This window comes from Diospyros lotus, chromosome 15, assembly GCF_014633365.1.
Source record: "Diospyros lotus cultivar Yz01 chromosome 15, ASM1463336v1, whole genome shotgun sequence".
Taxonomy (NCBI): Eukaryota; Viridiplantae; Streptophyta; class Magnoliopsida; order Ericales; family Ebenaceae; genus Diospyros; species Diospyros lotus.
In genome coordinates, this window is record NC_068352.1 from 4865625 (window position 1) to 4884441 (window position 18817).

The 18817-nt window shown below is 37.1% G+C and overlaps 1 protein-coding gene across 2 annotated transcripts in view; it reads right to left on the bottom strand.

The window, feature by feature from the left end:
* LOC127791528 (ABC transporter C family member 3) overlaps positions 1–18296 on the bottom strand; it is a 37979-nt gene extending 19683 nt beyond the window's left edge. The window contains exons 1-10 of one of the 2 annotated variants that reach the window (XM_052321449.1): positions 15811–18296; positions 15377–15463; positions 14642–15292; positions 14326–14490; positions 13676–13970; positions 13357–13571; positions 12936–13241; positions 12764–12827; positions 12432–12671; positions 11926–12330 (exon numbers count right to left, since the gene is read on the bottom strand). In XM_052321449.1, the coding sequence (XP_052177409.1) occupies positions 12221–12330; positions 12432–12671; positions 12764–12827; positions 12936–13241; positions 13357–13571; positions 13676–13970; positions 14326–14490; positions 14642–15292; positions 15377–15463; positions 15811–18228 (4551 nt within the window). In that variant the 5' untranslated portion in view covers positions 18229–18296 and the 3' untranslated portion in view covers positions 11926–12220. Of the gene's footprint in view, positions 1–11925; positions 12331–12431; positions 12672–12763; positions 12828–12935; positions 13242–13356; positions 13572–13675; positions 13971–14325; positions 14491–14641; positions 15293–15376; positions 15464–15810 lie in introns of those variants that run through there. The other variant, XM_052321448.1, reaches the window with a different exon arrangement.
* Positions 18297–18817: the final 521 nt, after the last annotated feature.

An 18817-nucleotide genomic window follows, 5' to 3' on the forward strand; every position in this document is an offset into this window, starting at 1 on the left:
GAACAATAGTGGATTTATAGGATCGATCACAACAACAAGGGATTTATATGTATACTTATATATACACACCTATAATCAATCCATTATAACAAGAAATGGTTGTTGGGAACAACGATGAGAATCGAACGATGATGGTCTCAACTATGGGCTCGACCAGTTCAACGACATGCCCAATAAATTATGACATTCAAGTATAGGAACTAGGATAGGCTCGACGAAGACGAGAATGATGATGAACAAGAATGGCTGGTTGGACAGGTTGCAGCGCACAAGAAAATAATAGAAAAATAGAAAAAGAAGAAACTTAAAACTTTCACATGTTTTTATTTCTACCATTCTCCCTAATTATTGTTTATTGAGATATTTAATAGTTTCATTTTTTTTATTTGGATCACTTGGCAAGTTAATGTAGCTCACAATTTTAGTCGAACTCAGTTAGCAATTTATGTAGAAATAGAGTCAGTATTAGTGGATAATTATGTCATGAGATATTCTCTAACATATTTTACTTCTAAATGAAGTTGACTCTTGATGAGATTATGATTATTTATATTGTTATTCAATCAAGATAAGTCCAATATATCAAGTTGGTCTATAAAAGAAGGCTCCTAGTGGCCTGCAGAGACATTTTCTAAAATCTCGACATTTAAAAATAAATAATAATTATTTAAATTAGTATTTGAGCATATTATTGAATATTTGAGAATTTAAGAGGAATTATTTATTTGTGTGGTTTTGAGGAAAATAAAGAATTAAAGGTAATTGATTAAATTATTTGAAAATATTTAATAATTATTAATTGTTGTATTCGTGGTAATTATTGAATATTTATGGGTTAAAAGGGAATATTAATTTATTTGGGGATTTAGAGGTTTAAGAAAATGTGTACTTATGTTATTTTGAGAAAATAATTATTTATTGAAGAGTCATTAATTTAATTGATGTTAATAGTAATTATTAGTAATTTGGGAGTATTTATGGAAATAAGACAATAAATTAATTTAGTGGCGGTAGGTCGCGGGTTCCATCCGCGGGGGCGTGCGTGCGCTGGGGGGTTTTCTGCTGATTTTTCCAAGCCAATGATGTCCAAAACGACGTCGTTTTGGCCTTGAGGCGGTGGCCTTTCAGCGGCCGTCACGTGGTCGCGTTCTGACCGTTTGTTTTGGCCAATTTAAGGCCGTTTATGCCCGATTTTCTTCCAGCAAATGAAGTAGCAACAAAGGGAATTAAATTCCATGAAGAAGAAGCTCGAACCAACGCTGTAGATGGAAGAAAAATGGCAAAAATTAAGGCTTTAATCAAGTTTAATTGAAGTTTTAATTAGCCAGGTAAGTAAATAAATATGTATTAAACATTCTATACGGTTGAAATTTCATTTTGAGTCCAATTTTTATTAATTTTGGGAGTTTAATATATTTTACAGCGTGTATTATTTTGGTGGCATTCAAGCGTAAAAACGCTGTAAACGACTAGATATAGGCAAACTCTCATCTACCCTTACAATTTCTTTCCATTTTATGAACCCCTCGCCTTCCCTTAATTCGTTTCGGTTTCGCGTATTAATTATACGAAATGAGGATTTTATTAGCGTGATTTAATTTTAAATTAAATATGAGACTCGTTGGGGTTTATTTACGGTGTGCCTACGTGAGATTTTAGACGATTAAATTATTTATATTACACGGTTAGATTTAATTAATGTGAGTTACGGATTTTATTAATTGTTATTAAACGTTTTACTTCGCAGCGGGAGTGCAAGAAAGGCAAGGAACGGCCGTGTAAAGGCAAGCTCCTAACTCTCTCCTCATGATTTTTAATTCCCGTGAAAGACCTTATGATTTCCCGTATTTTATCCTCTCCCTTACCCTAATTCGGCGCCTAGCATTATTTATTGAGTTATTATTCATTTGTTTTAATTTAAATTAAATCCGAGACTTTTAGAGTTTTATTTATTGTGTGCCTACGGGGGTTTGTACCGCCCCCATTCCTTTCGGAATGATGCTGAACCAGTTTGGGGACTAGATTCCTAGACGTGCGGGTTTATTTATGGTTTTCTCAAATTTATTTATGGTTCGGTTAGAGCTATCGAGCAGTGAGGCAAAGGTGGACTATTTGGTGACGTTGGGGTAGACTATTGTACAGCACTAATGTGGACCGTCGGGTGGACACTCCTAGTCACTGGCCGTTAACCGGTGCCGGGCACTGCTGACTAGCTCTGCCGGTATGTGATTTACTGGATGATTATATACATTGTATTACTGTTCATGATTTGATATGTACATGGGTACGGGTTGCATGTTGGGATATTCATTTATTGAGTATGCTTGGACACGAACATTCTAGCTTGGTTAGATTGCATCTAGCAAGGGTATATACATTGCGTGTGGTTTACTATGTGGGCAGAGCATGGCCTGATGCCTGGATGTATGGGCGTCAGTGTATCACGCTGATGCTCACTACGCCATTGCATTTTTATGTACATTGCATGGCTACTGGTAGTATATAGTTATCGGACTAGAGTACCGTTCGGAGGGAGCCTATGGCTCGGGTGTCAGGAGTACCGACATGGACGAGTGATGGGAGTACCGACTCGGGACAGCGCACGCAGGTTTGTTGGAGATACATGTTGCCTTTCAGGGTAGCGGCAGGTTGGTATGGGACTTGGGTGCCAGGTGTCTTGTGTGGGCCCCAAGGACCGGTATGTGTTTTTATTATGTTATGCTATTGTGTTGTAGCGTCTCATGGCTTGTGTGTACTTGGGGGTTTATTCTGGGGAGAGTTTATTGGATCTATACAGCCTTCAGCCTTTATTTCCTTATGCTTGCTGATTCTCTCGACTCACTTTGCTTTCCATCATTCTAGGTAGTGGCAGCGTGGGCCATGGCAAGGGAGTCAGCTTATAGCGGCAAAGTCGGTATGGTGTACAGACAGTTCCGTATGTCCCTGTCAACTCTGATGTCTGAGTAGGATTTACTCTATTATTTTGTACTGTGCCAGGTCTTTTCTCGAGTCTCGTGTATGCCGGCACAGGAGTATGTATTTATTTATTTATCATGTGACCGCTGTGCTAGCGGGGTACCCGTAGTGCATGTATGTGTTTAGTTTCGCTTCCGCTGTTCTTATTTTTGTGTATGCATGCCAGGGTGGTTTCTGTTTTATGTTTCATTCTTCCCCTTTCCGTAGGCGCTCCCGTTCGGATAGTCCGGCTGGTTGGGATATTCGAGCGGGAGTGCTTACACATTTTAATTCGGACACCTTTATTTTCGAACAATTTATTTCAAATAGTTGATTTTACATAGTTTTAATTTGCAGTCTCATAATTCATATACGATATTATATCTCTCGCGCCTCATATCTAAAGAGTCAGTATCTTTTGGCATCAATAACTCTTCTATTCTCATCATTTTTTTATTTTCTCTACTTTTAATAAATTATATTACTGACTTGAATATCAAGAGGGGATTCCAAGATTGTTTCATTCAATCCTAACCCTTGTCTTGCAAGTGGCTACCCAAGGCTCGATCTTCCAATGATGTTCAATATTAATTCATGACTAACTATTGTGCCTTAATCTATAAATACAGGGCTGCTATGTTGCCCATTGGCGGGCTGTTGCCCGCCAGTAAGAGAGACGGGGGCCCCATATGCAGAGGCAAGCCCCACGTGCATGGGGCCCGTGCCTCTCTCACTGGCGGGCAACTACTATGTTGCCTGCCAATGGGTAACATAGCAGGGTTATCTATAAATAATTGGGTGGCCGATTTTTGTATCATCACTAAATTTAAAAAATAGTTCTTTAATCTAATAAGTTAGACCATTGATATGAAAAGCTCATTTTAGCGAATCAAATGACTTCTTGTTTTGGCATATGAAAAATAATTATAAGTATTTAATGAGACAAATAACTAAAGTCACGTGTAATGTAAATTTTGGATCTATAATTAATCTAATTATAAAGTAAAACGAATCAAATGAAACATTAAAATATTAAGATTATAAAATTATTTTGATTTAAATTTTAAATAATAAACAAAAATATATTGATAAACAATAGTAATTTAATAGGTAGGGTTACAAATGAGTTAAGTTGGTTGTGAGCGGTTCAATGTTCCTTTCGATAAAAATTCGTCCGAGTTCGTTTATTAAGGTAATCGACCCGAGTTTGAATTAAATTTTGAAACTCAATTTATAAACGAGTTGAAGTTAAACTCATTAAAATTCTGCTCGTTAACTTATGAACAGATCTAATTAGAAGTTTGCGAATAGTACCTTTATAAATATTTTACTAAATTTATTTATAATATTTTAATATATATTTTATAAATATATTATTTAAATAAATATACATAATATATATATATATATCATTATTATATCTACAAAGAATTGATCTGTTAACCACTGGGCAACAATTATGTTGGCTTATGTGACCTATTACCTTGGGACAACATATTTAAAATCGCCCCAAATTCAACCCCCCCCCCCCCCCCCCCCCCCAATTAAATATCCGCAACACCCTTCCCCTTAAAATAAATAAATAAATAATCTCGTGAACCACCCCCTCTAATTAAACCCCATCCTCCAAGTTTTCTCACTTATCATTTTCATTCATTCTCTGGCTTATTTTTGATCTTTTCATTCCTTAATATATTTTACTCTACCACCACCTTCGGTATATTGCCCATATTTTTTTTATTTTGTTTTCATTTATCTTTTTGCTTAAATGACACTTATTTATATTTAATTTTCACTAACTTTAGAGTATTAATTTTCACCAATTTAGAAAAACCATTAATTAACTAGCACATATAAAAAAGTTTTATTAAATTTTACCTCCCTCATTTTGCATAATGAGTATTCTCATTTACTGGTAGTATTGAAGCCTTACTTTATGGTCAATTTGTTGATATATCTTGTGTTGCCCTAATGTGTTATTTTTAATTGGAGCGTAATATTTTTTTGTATGGATGGAATCACAAAGTTCTGATAATGTGCATATTTCTCTAGGTTTCATTGGTCAAATTCTGAAAATTGACTAGGTATTTGAATCACACGAGGAGTCGTATATTTTTTACAATGTATATGCACGAGAAGCAGGTTTTAGGGCTCGAATCATGAACAACAAAAAGAATAAAGAAACAAGTAAAATCATATGGAAGTTATTTATATGCTCTAAAGAGGGGAAAACAGATAAGGCTTATTAGATGCACCGTAAAAAGGTTTTTTCACGGATTGGCAAAAGAAACCATGGACATACATGAGTTGGGTGTTGATGGTGAAGTAACAGACTGGCAATAGTTGGTTGGTTAGACAATTTGTGAAAGAACATAACCATGGTTAGACTACTCCCAACAGAGTATATTTGTTAAGTTCACACCGAAATGTCTCAATCACAAAGAAGACACTTGTACAACAAATTTCGAAAGCCAAAATACCAACATATCAACAATTGCGACTCATTGAGATAGATTTGGGCGGTCCATCATCGATGGGTTGTACTGAGAGAGATATCAGAAACCATGAAAGGGATTTACATTAAGAACAAATAGGTTATGATGCTGAAATACTAATCAAGCATTTCACATTTGAGAGAGAGAAAAGTTCAAACTTTTTCTTTGATTACGATACAAACTCGGACAATAGGATGCTTTGTTGTTTTTGGGTTGATTTTGAGTCAAGAAGATCATATCCATTTTTTGGAGATTACTTAGTGTTTGATACAACCTACAATACTAACAAGTACTTGACGATTTTTGCCCCATTTGTTAGTGTAAACCACCATGGCCAGACCATTATCTTTGGCTACAGATTATTGAGTAATGAGATGACCGAATTATTTGTTTGGTTGTTCTTGAAGTTCCTAGAAGCCATGCCAAACCAAGCGTGTAACATCCCGAATTTTGGAAATAAATAATAATTATTAAAGACGGTATTGAGGCCATTATTGGGTATTTGGAGACTTAAGGAAAAATAATAATTTAAGTTGTTTTGAGAAAATAGGAAATTAAGGGTAATTAATTAAATTATTTGGGAGTATTTATGAAAATAGGAAAATAAATTAATTTAGTGATTTCTTTAAATTTCGGGGTGGAAGTGAAATAAGTGGAAGTTAAGATTATGGGTGTGTGTGTGTGTGATTTTCAGAAGTTTCTAGGTGCTGAACGTGATTTGCGGAAGTGGCCGAGTTTCATTTTAAATTTAATGATGTGAGTATATGTAATGAAGACGCAGCTGGAGTAGGTGGTTCGCGTTTGAGGAGGTTGAGGCAAGGTCGCGGGTTTGAGCTGCAGGGAGTGCCTCAAAACTTAGATGTCTAAAGAAAATGGTATAACATCAACAAGCGTCTCGAGACGAGATTTATGATGCCGAAAGAAATCAAATTCGAGATAGTTCCCGATACAGTTAAATCATAGCTTGAAAGACAGAATGGTGGTAAGGGGCATCCAAAAAATCCACAAAACCCTGAGAAAGCTCTAATTTTCTAGGTAGAACAATCATTAAGTGGTTTCGAGAAGAAACAAAAGGATTTGCGGTCAAATCATGATATTCGGGCCTAAGTGTAATGTTTTAATCTTGCTCGAATGAGGTCAAAAAGATGATTTTTCTGAATCTTCGGAGATGAAATGAAGATTTTGAAACTTTGCAGCTTAATGGAATAGTTGGAAAGCTTAGAGGCTTCAATCAAGGGCAAAAATGGAAATTAGAAGAAAAATGGGGTCAAAGTGCAAAATTTTGAAAAGCTGCCATAGCCACCGCCGACCAAGCTTCTGCCGTCACCGACCAGCCTCCTATCGACATCAAATGGGTCATTTCAGGGAGTCAAAAGTGGGCCCCAAAGCATGGTCGTTCAATTGGGAGCAAGCATGGTCGAGAAATGGTTGGGTATGGCCGTGATTTGACGTGGGTATGGCTGAGACTTGCCGAAATATTGGGGAAGTGGTGTTCGAGGTACATTTCAATGATTTCACGCTATCTAAGGTTATATCAAGCATTAAAGACCTGGATTTGACTAAGTATGGCTCATTTTGGACAAAAAATCGGGTATAAATAGGGGTTAGGGATGGCCAAATGTTTAACAAGTTTAAACTTCAAATCGATCATGTTAGAGAGTGAATCAAGAGTTCTTGATAGAGGGTTTTTGTTCCTTGGGTTGAAAGGATCGATTCTAGAAATTTTGGAGTGATTTTATGTTGGTTTGAGTTAGTTTCAAAGGGTTGCCGGAAAACACAAAGGTCGCCAGAGCTGGACTATTATTCGTCCAATTAAGGGCCTTCCAATTGATTTTTTGAGCATCCAAATGGTGCCCTAGGATCAATTCAATGAGAGATTCATAGGGGTGTCGTTGGATCAGTCATCGGAGGTCGTCGCCAATCGCTGTCATCGGAAAAGACAACTCACGAAGGTAAGAAAAAAGAAAAAAATAGAAGAAAAATCTAGAAAAAAATTGGAAAATTATTTTGTGGATTTTAGTGGAGGAAAATTCTGGAAAATATTGGAGGAATTATTTATTTTATAATTTTTGAGGAAAAATGAATTATGGAAAATAGAGAAAAAATAGGAGAAAAATTTGGAAAAATTCCATAAAATTATAAAAAATTAGGAATATTATTTTATGAATTATTGTGGAGAAAAATTTGGGAAAAACTTCGAGGAGATATTATTTTGAAAAAATAAGATTGATGGAAAATAGGAGAAAATAGAGAAAAACTAGGAAAATTATGAAAAATCTAGGAAAATCAAAAATATTGATTTTCTTGGATATTTGTTGATCAGGAGGAAATTTGGATATAAGATTTGGATATTTGCACAATTTTTTAGGTCAGCATGTTCTTCGAGAAATCCTGAAAAACAAAATTAAGATGAGTGGTTCTATTATCAAAACTTGGGTTTACTTTAGGTGGTTCGACCCTATACTTGATTTTGTTTCATGCAATGGTTTTGGCATGCAAATGGTTGATTTCATGTGAATGGTTTATTCAAATTGTTTATTTTCATGTGCATTAAAAAACGTGCATTGAAATGTCGTTTTATGTAATGCATCATTACATATTGTGGCTATGGCGTTGACACATGTTTTGGACATGGGTAGTGTTCTACAATGCTTTTGAGTGGGAACGTAATCTCTGACGTGATTGTGGTGAGTTGGGTTCCTGCGTTGATGTTGCCTCTCCTAAGCTAGGGTTGTGTTATGCCAATGCGTCAATGTGATTATGTGACATGGGTTAAGCGCGTATGGGATTCTCTTTGGCTGGGACATGTCGGGATATGTCTATTTTTCATGGTCTTGCATGCATTCACGAAAATATTTTTGAACTCTCACTTAGATGATTTAGCATCTAAGTTGGACTATGTTCCTAGAATATTCAAACGTTCAGGTAAAAGCAGCGGCGTCAAGGGAAAGGAAGTTATCGAGATATAGTTGATAGTACATATTAGATCTTTTGTAGGTCTTTTATTATGTATGAGATATTCAATTGTAGGTGTATTATTTTGATGATGTCATCACTGACATGATTTCTATATTATGAATAAAGAAATTACGATTATGTATCATTGAGATTTCGATCTTACTTCCACTAATGTGATGATATTACTTGTCATAGCTTATTCCTATAAGTTGATATGCTAAGATGGTAGATCAGGATTGTTAGTGTTTAATTTATGTTGAGTGTATGTTGAAAAAAAAAATATCCCCAAAATCTCAAGTTAACGCACGCTTGGGAGAAGTTGGGTGTTACAGCTATGGAAGAAGAGTTTGCAGCCTTGCAGCGCAATCACACCTGGGATTTGGTTTCATTTTCTAAGGATATAAATCTGATTGGCTGCAGGTAGGTCTTTCGAATTAAGTATAATTCTGATAGGACAGTGCTTAAGCACAAGGATTGGTTAGTAGCCAAGGGGTTCATTCAAACTCTAAGTATTGATTATGCTAAGACATTTAGCCTTGTTGTTAAGGCCCTTACTATTCAAGTTTTGTTCTTATTGGATGTTACATTTGGTTGGGATATACAACAGGTGGATGTAAACAATGCTTTTCTAAATGGTGAGCTTATTGAGGAAGTCTTTATGTCTCAACCAAAGGGCTTTGTAGACTCTCAGTTTCCTAGACATGTTTGCAAGCTGAAAAAGTCCCTTTATGGCCTTAAACAAGCTCTTAAAGCTTGGTACACTAAGTTGCAAGCCACTTTACAGTCTTGGGGTTTTACACGGGCTGTGTCTAATGCCTCTTTGTTTATCAAGTGATCATCTCAGTTTGTGATGTTCATCTTGGTGTATGTGGATGATATACTGATCACAGAATCCGATACCATGGCCCTTAGAGCTTGTATTCAGGATTTGGATACTCATTTTGCTCTAAAAACTCTAGATTTTGTCAATTATTTCCTAAGATTTGAATCACATGCACCAAGATCATAATGGCATTTATCTTACTCAGTCAAAATATACTTTGGATCTCTTGAGAAAGACAACCATGCTAGACTGTAAACCTTGTGCCACTCTTGTGAATACAGTTATCTCTTTAACTAATAAGGGTGATCTTTTCTCTGATCCATCGTTATATCGGACTGTGGTTGGCTCTTTGCAATATTTGACCTACGCTAGACCAAATATTGCCTTTGCAGTTAATAAGTTCAGTCAATTTCTATCTTCTCCTAAGCAACAACATTGGTTGGCTTGTAAAAGGCTACTTCGATATTTCAAGGGTACTCTTGGTTTGGGCTTGTTATTATCTCCTTCATCCACAGATCTGCCCTTAATTGTGTATATTGATGTTGGTCATGTTGGTTACAAGGTAACCAGGCATTCAACAAGTGGACTGTGTGTGTTTCTTAGAAATAATTTGATAGTTTGGAGCTCCCAAAAACAATATGTTGTAGTAAGGTTTGTTGGGGAAGCTGAGTACGGGGCTATTACTTAGGGTTTGTGGCTAAAATCCTTATTTTCAGAGTTGGGGTATCCAAGTGTTCACACACCAATTGAATGGAGTGACAACCTAGCTGCTAAGAGTATTGCTAAAAATCCAGTGTTTCATTCTCGCACTAAACACATTAAGATTGATGTGCATTTTGTGTGAGAAAAGGTGGAGAATGGTAAAATTGAAATACGTTATGTTCTTACTTTTGATTTCACTAAAGACCTATCAAGGAATAGATTTCAGTTTCTGTGTGACAAACTCAATCTTAAGTTGTCACCTATTCAGACTACTTTTCAAGAAGTTTCAGATAGGCAATCGTCCAAGAAAAAGTCTAGTTTAACGGGGAATGTGAAAGGAAGTATTTCCTGAGTTGTTCATAGTCACGTTATTGTTGTTAAATTAGTTGATGTTTCTATAATGTTGTCTTGTAAGGAAGTATTTCTTGAGTTGTTCATAGTCACGTTACTATTGTTAAATTAATTGATGTTGTTGTAATGTTTTCTTGTATTTTACTCTATGTATTAGTTAGTCTATTATTAGATTTGTTGAGTATAAATATAAACTCAACAGAGTCTCTTGTATTAATTTTTCATTTTCATTCATCTTGATCTTTAATTTAGAGAATCAAGAGAGCCTTTCTTCTCTTTTGATTGTGCCCTACTTATTCTTGTTTGTTTCCTAGCATACTGTTTCATTAATACACTCGAAAATAATACATGGGACACATGTACATCTAGCCAGGCCGCCTTCGACCTTGTGCCACTACACCAAGCCACACCTTGGGTATTTGTAAGTCATTCTCAGCTTTAGCATTTACAAACCATCTTTGATCTTGGAACCTAAGTGAGGAAGATGATTTTTCTTCTACTTCCTCACTTCAAATACATTAAACCAAGGAAATGAAAAGTCTTGATGTACCTAAAAATTGCATATACAAAATATGTATGCCAGGCCACATACTAGGTCTGCTACAACAGGTTGCCTTTGATCTTAGAGTTCATAATCCAATCATTACTTAATGCTAATCCTAGTAAACCTAAGATAAACCCCTTCTTATAAATTATCGAAAAGTGATTTTAGAGGATGAAACTAATCTCCTAAAACTATTTAAGATAAATTATTCTTAGTCAGTGATCAACAAGGAGACTTAATTCTAATCAATAGACTACATGTAAACTACTCCAGATAAAAGAGATTTTCTCTTTCCGGATAAGTTTTCTCAATTATGATCTCAACCTCCCTTACTTCCTTACTATTGCTCCACGCCTACCTTAGCCATTGGAGTGTCTTTTTAAGCTAACCTTCAGGCAGCTTCACCATTCTTTTTGGTAGAGGATCGATTTAAGAATCCAAAGTTTACGACTTTTTTTGCTATCTAATACATTTTCTCAATAAATATATTGATGGTCAATTTTGCACATCATCAATAATATATATATATCTATTACAGTGAAGACCACCTTAATTTTCTATATATGCTTTTTCTTTTACAGGAGACAAAATATAATACCCCCTCATGAGGAATGCTAAGAAGATGAAAGGAAATTAAAGGAGAAATACATATTTCCCACAAACCCATATTTTGTTGTTTTATGGTACATAATCTTATATTTTTAGAGTAAATCAAATAAAATCAATGCTTGCGCTTATAAGAGTTAAATTAATTATTATTTTTAGAAAATCATAAATGCTAGGTATAGTATTAACTCGAATTCAAACTAGTTTTGATTGGATTTTTAAAATTAGACCCGAAACCAATTCGAATAGAAAGTTGAACCGAACCAACCCCAACCCAATAAAAGTTGGAATGATTCAGGTTAGGTGGTGACTCCAAAATATATACAAGATTTCAAGAGAAACAAGTAAAATCCTACAACACAAAATTCTCCACAGCGGAGAAATGCTGCAGAATTCAAGTGTTCTAATAGCAACAGAAGTAGAGTAAATGGAGATGCATGGATCCATCAACAAGGCTGGACATTCTTGTTCTTCATCAGAAAGGTTAAGAGTCTTAGGAAAACCGAATAGATTTTATTCTAAACATATTATACAACATGAGTCAATCACCGGTAACAGAAGTGCCCAGCAATATTACAGTTGATCTCACTTGATCTTGCATGAAACTAAGACTGACTGATAACTTGGTGTTTTATAACCAGTATCACTGAAGCAGTACAACAAAACAAAATCAAAAAATGAATCTCAGATGCTAGTAACTGCCTGATTTTCTGGTTTCGTCATCAACCTTGAATGCTAGAGATTTGCAAGCTCTATCGCGATCCCATCCTTCAAACAGCTTGCCGCTTACTTGAAAGTAGAATTGGATCTTGAACTGTATTCTGCAACTAACCTTGAGAAGGAGGATGACTTGTTTTGGAGCAACTTTATTGGGGAATCATATTCCATTACAAGTCCTGTGGAAGAAAACAAAATTGCAAATAAGAAGGCAAATACTAAGAATATTTCCCACAGCTTCAAAGGTGTAGAGACAGAAGAATAAAGCTGCGATACTAACCATTATCTAACAGCAGAACCATGTCGCTATCGAGTACAGATGTTATCCTGTGTGCAATGGTTAAAACCGTACATTCTGAGAAGTGTTGCTTGAGTGTTTGCTGAATAAGAGTGTCGGTTGCAGTGTCGACTGATGCTGTTGCTTCATCGAGCACCAAGACCTTGCTTTTCTTGAGTAGCACCCGGCCAAGGCAAACAAGTTGCCTCTGACCCATACTCCAATTCTCCCCATTCTCGGTAACTACAAAAAACAGGATTCTAGAAGATAAGAACAATTGATCATACAATTTATCAAGTCCTTCTGGCCAAAAGTACTATAGTTGATGACAATACCTGATGAATCAAGCTTGCCTTCCTTCTTCTTGACTTCATCTACAAGCTGGCACTTGTCAAGAGCCTAAAGCAACAAAAGTATTTTCACAAACGCAGTCCAAAGAAGAATGCACTAGCTGTTGCTTTATATAAGTTCAATAAACCGCATAGACATCAAAGAATACAAACCCACCTCCCAAATCTGTTCATCAGTGTACTCTTCGAGGGGGTCCAAGTTGCTTCGCACAGTTCCTTCAAACATGGTTGGATCCTGAGGAATGATGCTTAACCTAGACCGTAAATCATGCAGTCCAATTGAGGAAATGTCTACACCATCTATCAGAATTTGACCAACAGTAGGATCAACAATGCGGAAGAGTGTCTGTATGAGCGTTGACTTGCCACTGCCCGTCCTCCCAACAATTCCAGTCTTCATTCCACCAGGGAAAGTGCATGTAAGGCCTCGTAAAACGAGTGGCAAGTGCGGGGCATATTGGACCTATATCCATGCTCAAGTTATTGGGATCAAATAATTCCATACATGAATCTCATTTCTTATTAAGAAAGAGAATTTAGCCACAAAAAAAATGAAAGAGAATGAAAATTGGCTTTACCTGCAGATCTCTTATATTGACTTCTCCCTGTGACGGCCACTGACTATTTGGTCTATTTGCTTCAATCACAAGAGGAGGCTCACTCGGGATAGTAGTGTACTGAAGTATTCTTTCAACTGATATAATTTTATTCTCCATATTGCAAATATTCCATATAACCCATGCCTGTAACCTGTTAAGATTAAGCCCATACGTCACTGCTAATCCTGCAATACCTGCAAATTAACAAAAGAAGATGAGTTCATAATCAAGTGTTGAACACCTGCAAAACAAGGAACACGGAATCAGAAAAAAAAAAAAAAAAAAAAAACTTAATTACTTGGATCAATTGCTCCTGTTGGTATAGAGATCAAGACAACCAGAGAAAAGGCAAATGTAATAGAAGACAACATATCCATGCGGAAGCATAGCCATTCCATTGCAGCAGCATTATAAAACTTTGGTCGAGAATATGCATCTGTCAGTTTCATATATAACTCCTTGAATCTTGATTCCTGATCAAAGCTCCTGATAGTAGTTGATCCTGAGATGGTTTCAGCAAAATGCTGTATAACTGGACCTTTGCATACTCCAACCAAGCGTGCAAGTTCTCGTGCTGAAGGTATGTAATATTGCTGTGATGATATGAAGAGGCAAGAACCTTCAGTAATCTTATATGCATATACGTTTGTGTTTTCATTGCTTTACAATTAGAATGATCAAATTTTCAAGGAATAGGTGGTCGAATAAAGTCATAAATCTATTGTCAGCCAGCAGGCCTCTTTGCATTAAATCCTTTTGTCAATAGAAAAGAGCATCAAAACTCAATTTAAAAAAAATGAAAAAAGATAAAAGAAACCATTTATTTCAAATAGTTAGGAGCAAAGATAGGCATAAATATAATTAAACTCAGAAGGTTTGTAATCCTAAAGGCAATTGAGATTGTAAAAGCTTAAGGTGCACAACTTGATTGACAATCAAACTAATTACCTGTAACCAAATGCAGGTTGCAATTACAGGAATGAATATAACAAAGACCTGCCATGCAACCTGTGACATTACTGCAATAATTCCCAGGAGCTGTATCGTTGAGAGAGCAACTGCCGCAACTCGAAAAGGAATATCCAAATCTATCGTACTTTGGTCTGTAGATGCCTGAAAGAGGAAAACATATTGATCAACTAAGGTTTTATATTTATGCAAGCATACAAAACCAACATATTCACCATCCACACCCTTGTTGGAACAAATTACAGAACAGGACAACAACAATGATAGCAAGGGTGAAGTTGATAGATATACTTACTCTATTTAAGATTCGTCCACTTGGGGTGGCATCAAAGAATGACATGGGAGCACGGGAGATGCAGTAATGCATTTTAGAGAAGAGTGCTGTGGCAGTTTTATACCCAGCTGTTATAAGAAGAAAGACTCTGGTGAAGACACAAAAAGCACTTCCAATTGCCAAAGCTACATAAACGCTCAGGAGAGTAACACCTCCAACTGGAGGTGCCATATCCTTTGACACAGGAGTTGCCCAAGCCATCCAATAGTTGCTTCCAATTTGAAGTCCCTGAAACAGAATCTGTGCCATCAATATGAGGGGCACAAGAGCTCCTCCATATGCTGTTGTTATATATTTCCAGTAGACTGGAAAACCAACTCTGCCTTTCTCTCTTTCTTCCTCTTGAGTGAGTTGTCCTTTTTGTCCCACCACATCATCAGCCTTACCATTTTGACTATCCCCAGCTTCCTCTTTCTTGACAAACTTGTTAACACTCCCAATACCATCCTCCTCCTCATTGATATTTAAGTTTTTCGAGGCTGAACCAGCCACTCTGGAATCCAAGACTGATAAAGCTTCCCTGTGTGCTCCCACAAGTTCCATAAAGTCAGTACCTGAACTGAGTATGTCGTTGTACTTCCCAGCTTGAGTAATCATTCCATCTTTCATGACCTAATGAGAAGGAATTATATTGCGTCATGCATTGTATTCATCAAGTATAAAAGACATGGAAGAGACAATACAACAATAGCTCACCAGGATGAGATCTGCAGCAGGTAAGAACTCTACTTGATGAGTAACATACACCACTGTTTTTGAACCCAATTGTCCCAGTAGACATTCCTGTGAATCAATGATTAACAAAGTGATTCAATGCAAATGCAGCTGCCTATCCAAATCTCAGAGGAGAGAAGAAGATACAGAAGAAGAAAAGAAGCAAATGCCAATCAAACACAGCAGGAGAATTAAATTGCAAAGAAATACAAAAGTCTAAGAAGATTTTTGTTCCTCTTAAAAAAAATACGAAGCCAGTAGACATATTGCAATAGTTGTTATCATCAATTTAGTACTTTCCTGATTTACTAACCAAAAAAAAAAAAAAAGGGAAAAAACAAACAAAAAACAGAAAGTTATCCCTATTTTTGTTCAAAAAAACCAAATAATGAGTAGAAAAGGAAGAACATAATCACCTTAAAGAGATGGCTTCCTGTATGAGCATCTACAGCACTAAATGGATCATCGAACAGATAAATATCTGCATCTTGGTATAGAGCACGTGCAATCTGTATCCTCTGCTTCTGGCCTCCACTCAAGTTGATTCCCCTCTCACCTATCTCTGTCTGATCACCAAATGATAGAATTTCCAGGTCTTTCTTCAGAGAACAGGCTTCAAGTACCTTCTCATACTTGTCTCGGTCCATTTCCCTGCCAAACAGTATATTCTCTTCTATCTTCCCACTCTGTATCCATGGTGACTGGGCAACGTAGGCCTTTGTTCCGAAGAGCTTAATGGTCCCTGATACTTTGGGAATTTCCCCCAAAATACATGAGAGCAAACTTGATTTGCCTGAGCCAACAGTACCACAAACAGCAACCCTCATGCCACGGGACACACTGATATTTATATCTTTAAGCGTTGGACTGTGGGAAGATACATCCCAAGAGAAATTCCCATCAACAATCTCAATTGCAGTTTGAGAACTGTCTCTAGGAAGCTTCTCTATGACATCAGGCTGCAAGTCATCGAGACTAAGGAATGCTGCTATGCGGTCAAGGGACACTTTAGTCTGGACAATCATTGAGATTGTGTCGGGAAGGTTATAAATAGGCTCTTGAAGTATTCTAAATGTTGCGAGTGCTGATAAGATCTTCCCTGATTCAAGTGGGATACCCATAAGAATACAAGCACCAAAAGTGGCTACGGACACAAATACAGGGGCAACCCAAAAGACAAAAGATGTCATAGCTAACGTATATAAAAATTTTCTCAACCATCCTTCTTCAGTTTGCCTGAGATCAACCACTTTTGACAAAAACTTCATCTCCCAGGCCTGAAGCTTGAGAATCCTCATGTTCCTCAAGATTTCAGATTCTGCTTTCATCCTGTTGTCTTTGGATTTCATTAAATTATCCTGAAACTTCTCCTGGAACTTCCCAAGTGGAACATTTACCAACATCACAATTATGGTGGCAACTAAAGTCGCAACGCAAGCAAGCCCAAGATTTCTGTACAATATCACCAAGGCCAAACCAATTTGCAGGAGCACCATCCATGGATCATGTATATACCAACCAAAGTCCCCAATCCTCTCCGCATCAATAGTCATGAAATTAATGATCTCCCCACTCGTGTGCCCTTGTTTCGATTGGCACGATATGGTCAAACCTTTATTGTAGATCATGGTAACAAGAACTGCCCTGGCCCTAATTCCAGCCTGCTGCAACTTGAAGAACCGGCGCCTCTGCGCCAAGCACTCGATGAGCTTTGCAATGAAGAATGCAGAGACCAAAACATAGCCTTCATTATTGAACTCCCGACGTCCGTTAAGGTACTGAACAAAGGTGTCTATGAGGTAAGGACCAACATAAGACGCCAGCGTATATACGAATACAAGAAGAGCCGTCAACAGAATCTCTCTGGACGTAACGGAGATCAGGGCCTTCACCAGCTTCATTGTCGTTACTCTATTTCCACTTCCACCATCTGACTCTATCTTACTACTAAAAATTGAAAAGGCCCCTTTCACCCTGTCAACATTGGCAAGTTGAGGAACATCCTCAAGGTTTAAAGTTTTCTTATAACCCACTCTAATCAAATTACCCATCCAAGAGAAAGTCAGGATGCTAAATAAACTAACATTTTCACAAGGGGCATCGATTTCACCTTCACTAGACTTGTTCAAATCTGTACCATTACTCAGACTAGTAGTACCATTCAAAAGGGGTTCTTGAAGAATATCATCTTCACCTTCACCTTCACCTTCACCTTCACCTACCCTCCTTCCCAAAAACCCCAAATAACACAAGAACAAACCCGTAATCGCCGAAATAGCATCCGGTGCCAACAATTGAATTGGTAAGGACCGGCCCTTCTGATTAAGGAGGAAATCAACAAGAAGGAAATAACATGACAGTGAGAAGTAAAACCCCCACCAGGCTCTTAACAAAACTGGGAACTTCATTTGCCCCGAATCAGACAAATGGGTCTGCAAATAAACAGAGACGGCAAACCAAGCCAGCGCTCTGAGTCCAAAATCCGAGATAAGTGCAATCTTCTCCTCAGACCAACCATTTCGATACCAATAAAAGTAGCTCAACGAACAAAGAACGAGATTAAAGAGTGAGAGAGCCAGAGAGCAAAACAGAGCTTGCTTAAAGCAGGAGATTCTAGCTCTCATGGCGCTCTGTTTCGGGCCTCCATGGCGGCCAATCCTGACCCTCCTCCAGACCCAGAAGACAAAGAGAGAAAGCAGCAAAAGCAGGTGGAGTGAACCGGAAACCCCATGAAGGAAGATGGGTCTGAGGAGGAAATCACTGGGCATGGAGGCGGAGTACAAGCGGGTGAGGAAATTGGACAAACCGGTCTTCGGCGCTTGAAGAAGTTCCATTTTTGTGGGGAGTTTCAGGGTCTGTAGAAGTAAGGATACGCCGGATTTTTCAATGGGGTTTCGGCTATAGGACAGTGTCTGATATATATATATAGATATATATGGAGAGAGAGAGAAAGAGATTCTAGGTTCTATCCGTCAGCCGAGTCTTGCGCCCCACGTTATCCTACTACAGTCACGGAGTGCCAATTTTGACTCTTGCTACTCCCCTCCCTTTCAAGGAAGTCTCCCTCCCTCCCCCCCTCTCTCTCTCTCTCTCTCTCTCTCTATATATATATATATATACATATATATAATTATTGATGTACGATATATTTGTATTGATATAGTAAATAATATAATATCTTAATATATAAACATTTCTCTAAATATTAAAATTAAGTGTTTAATTAACATTTCTAATATATATGTTTAGCTTATCATTCAAAGGTTCAATGTATTTGTTGTTTATGATACTCAAAAGTTACTGAAAATCATATGTTTTACTTGAAATGATACATTTCTTGTAAATAGTTGATATTATTAGTGTTATGGTGTTGTTTTAACGTTTATTCGATGTAGATAAATTGAGAGAAGGGGTGAAAACCAC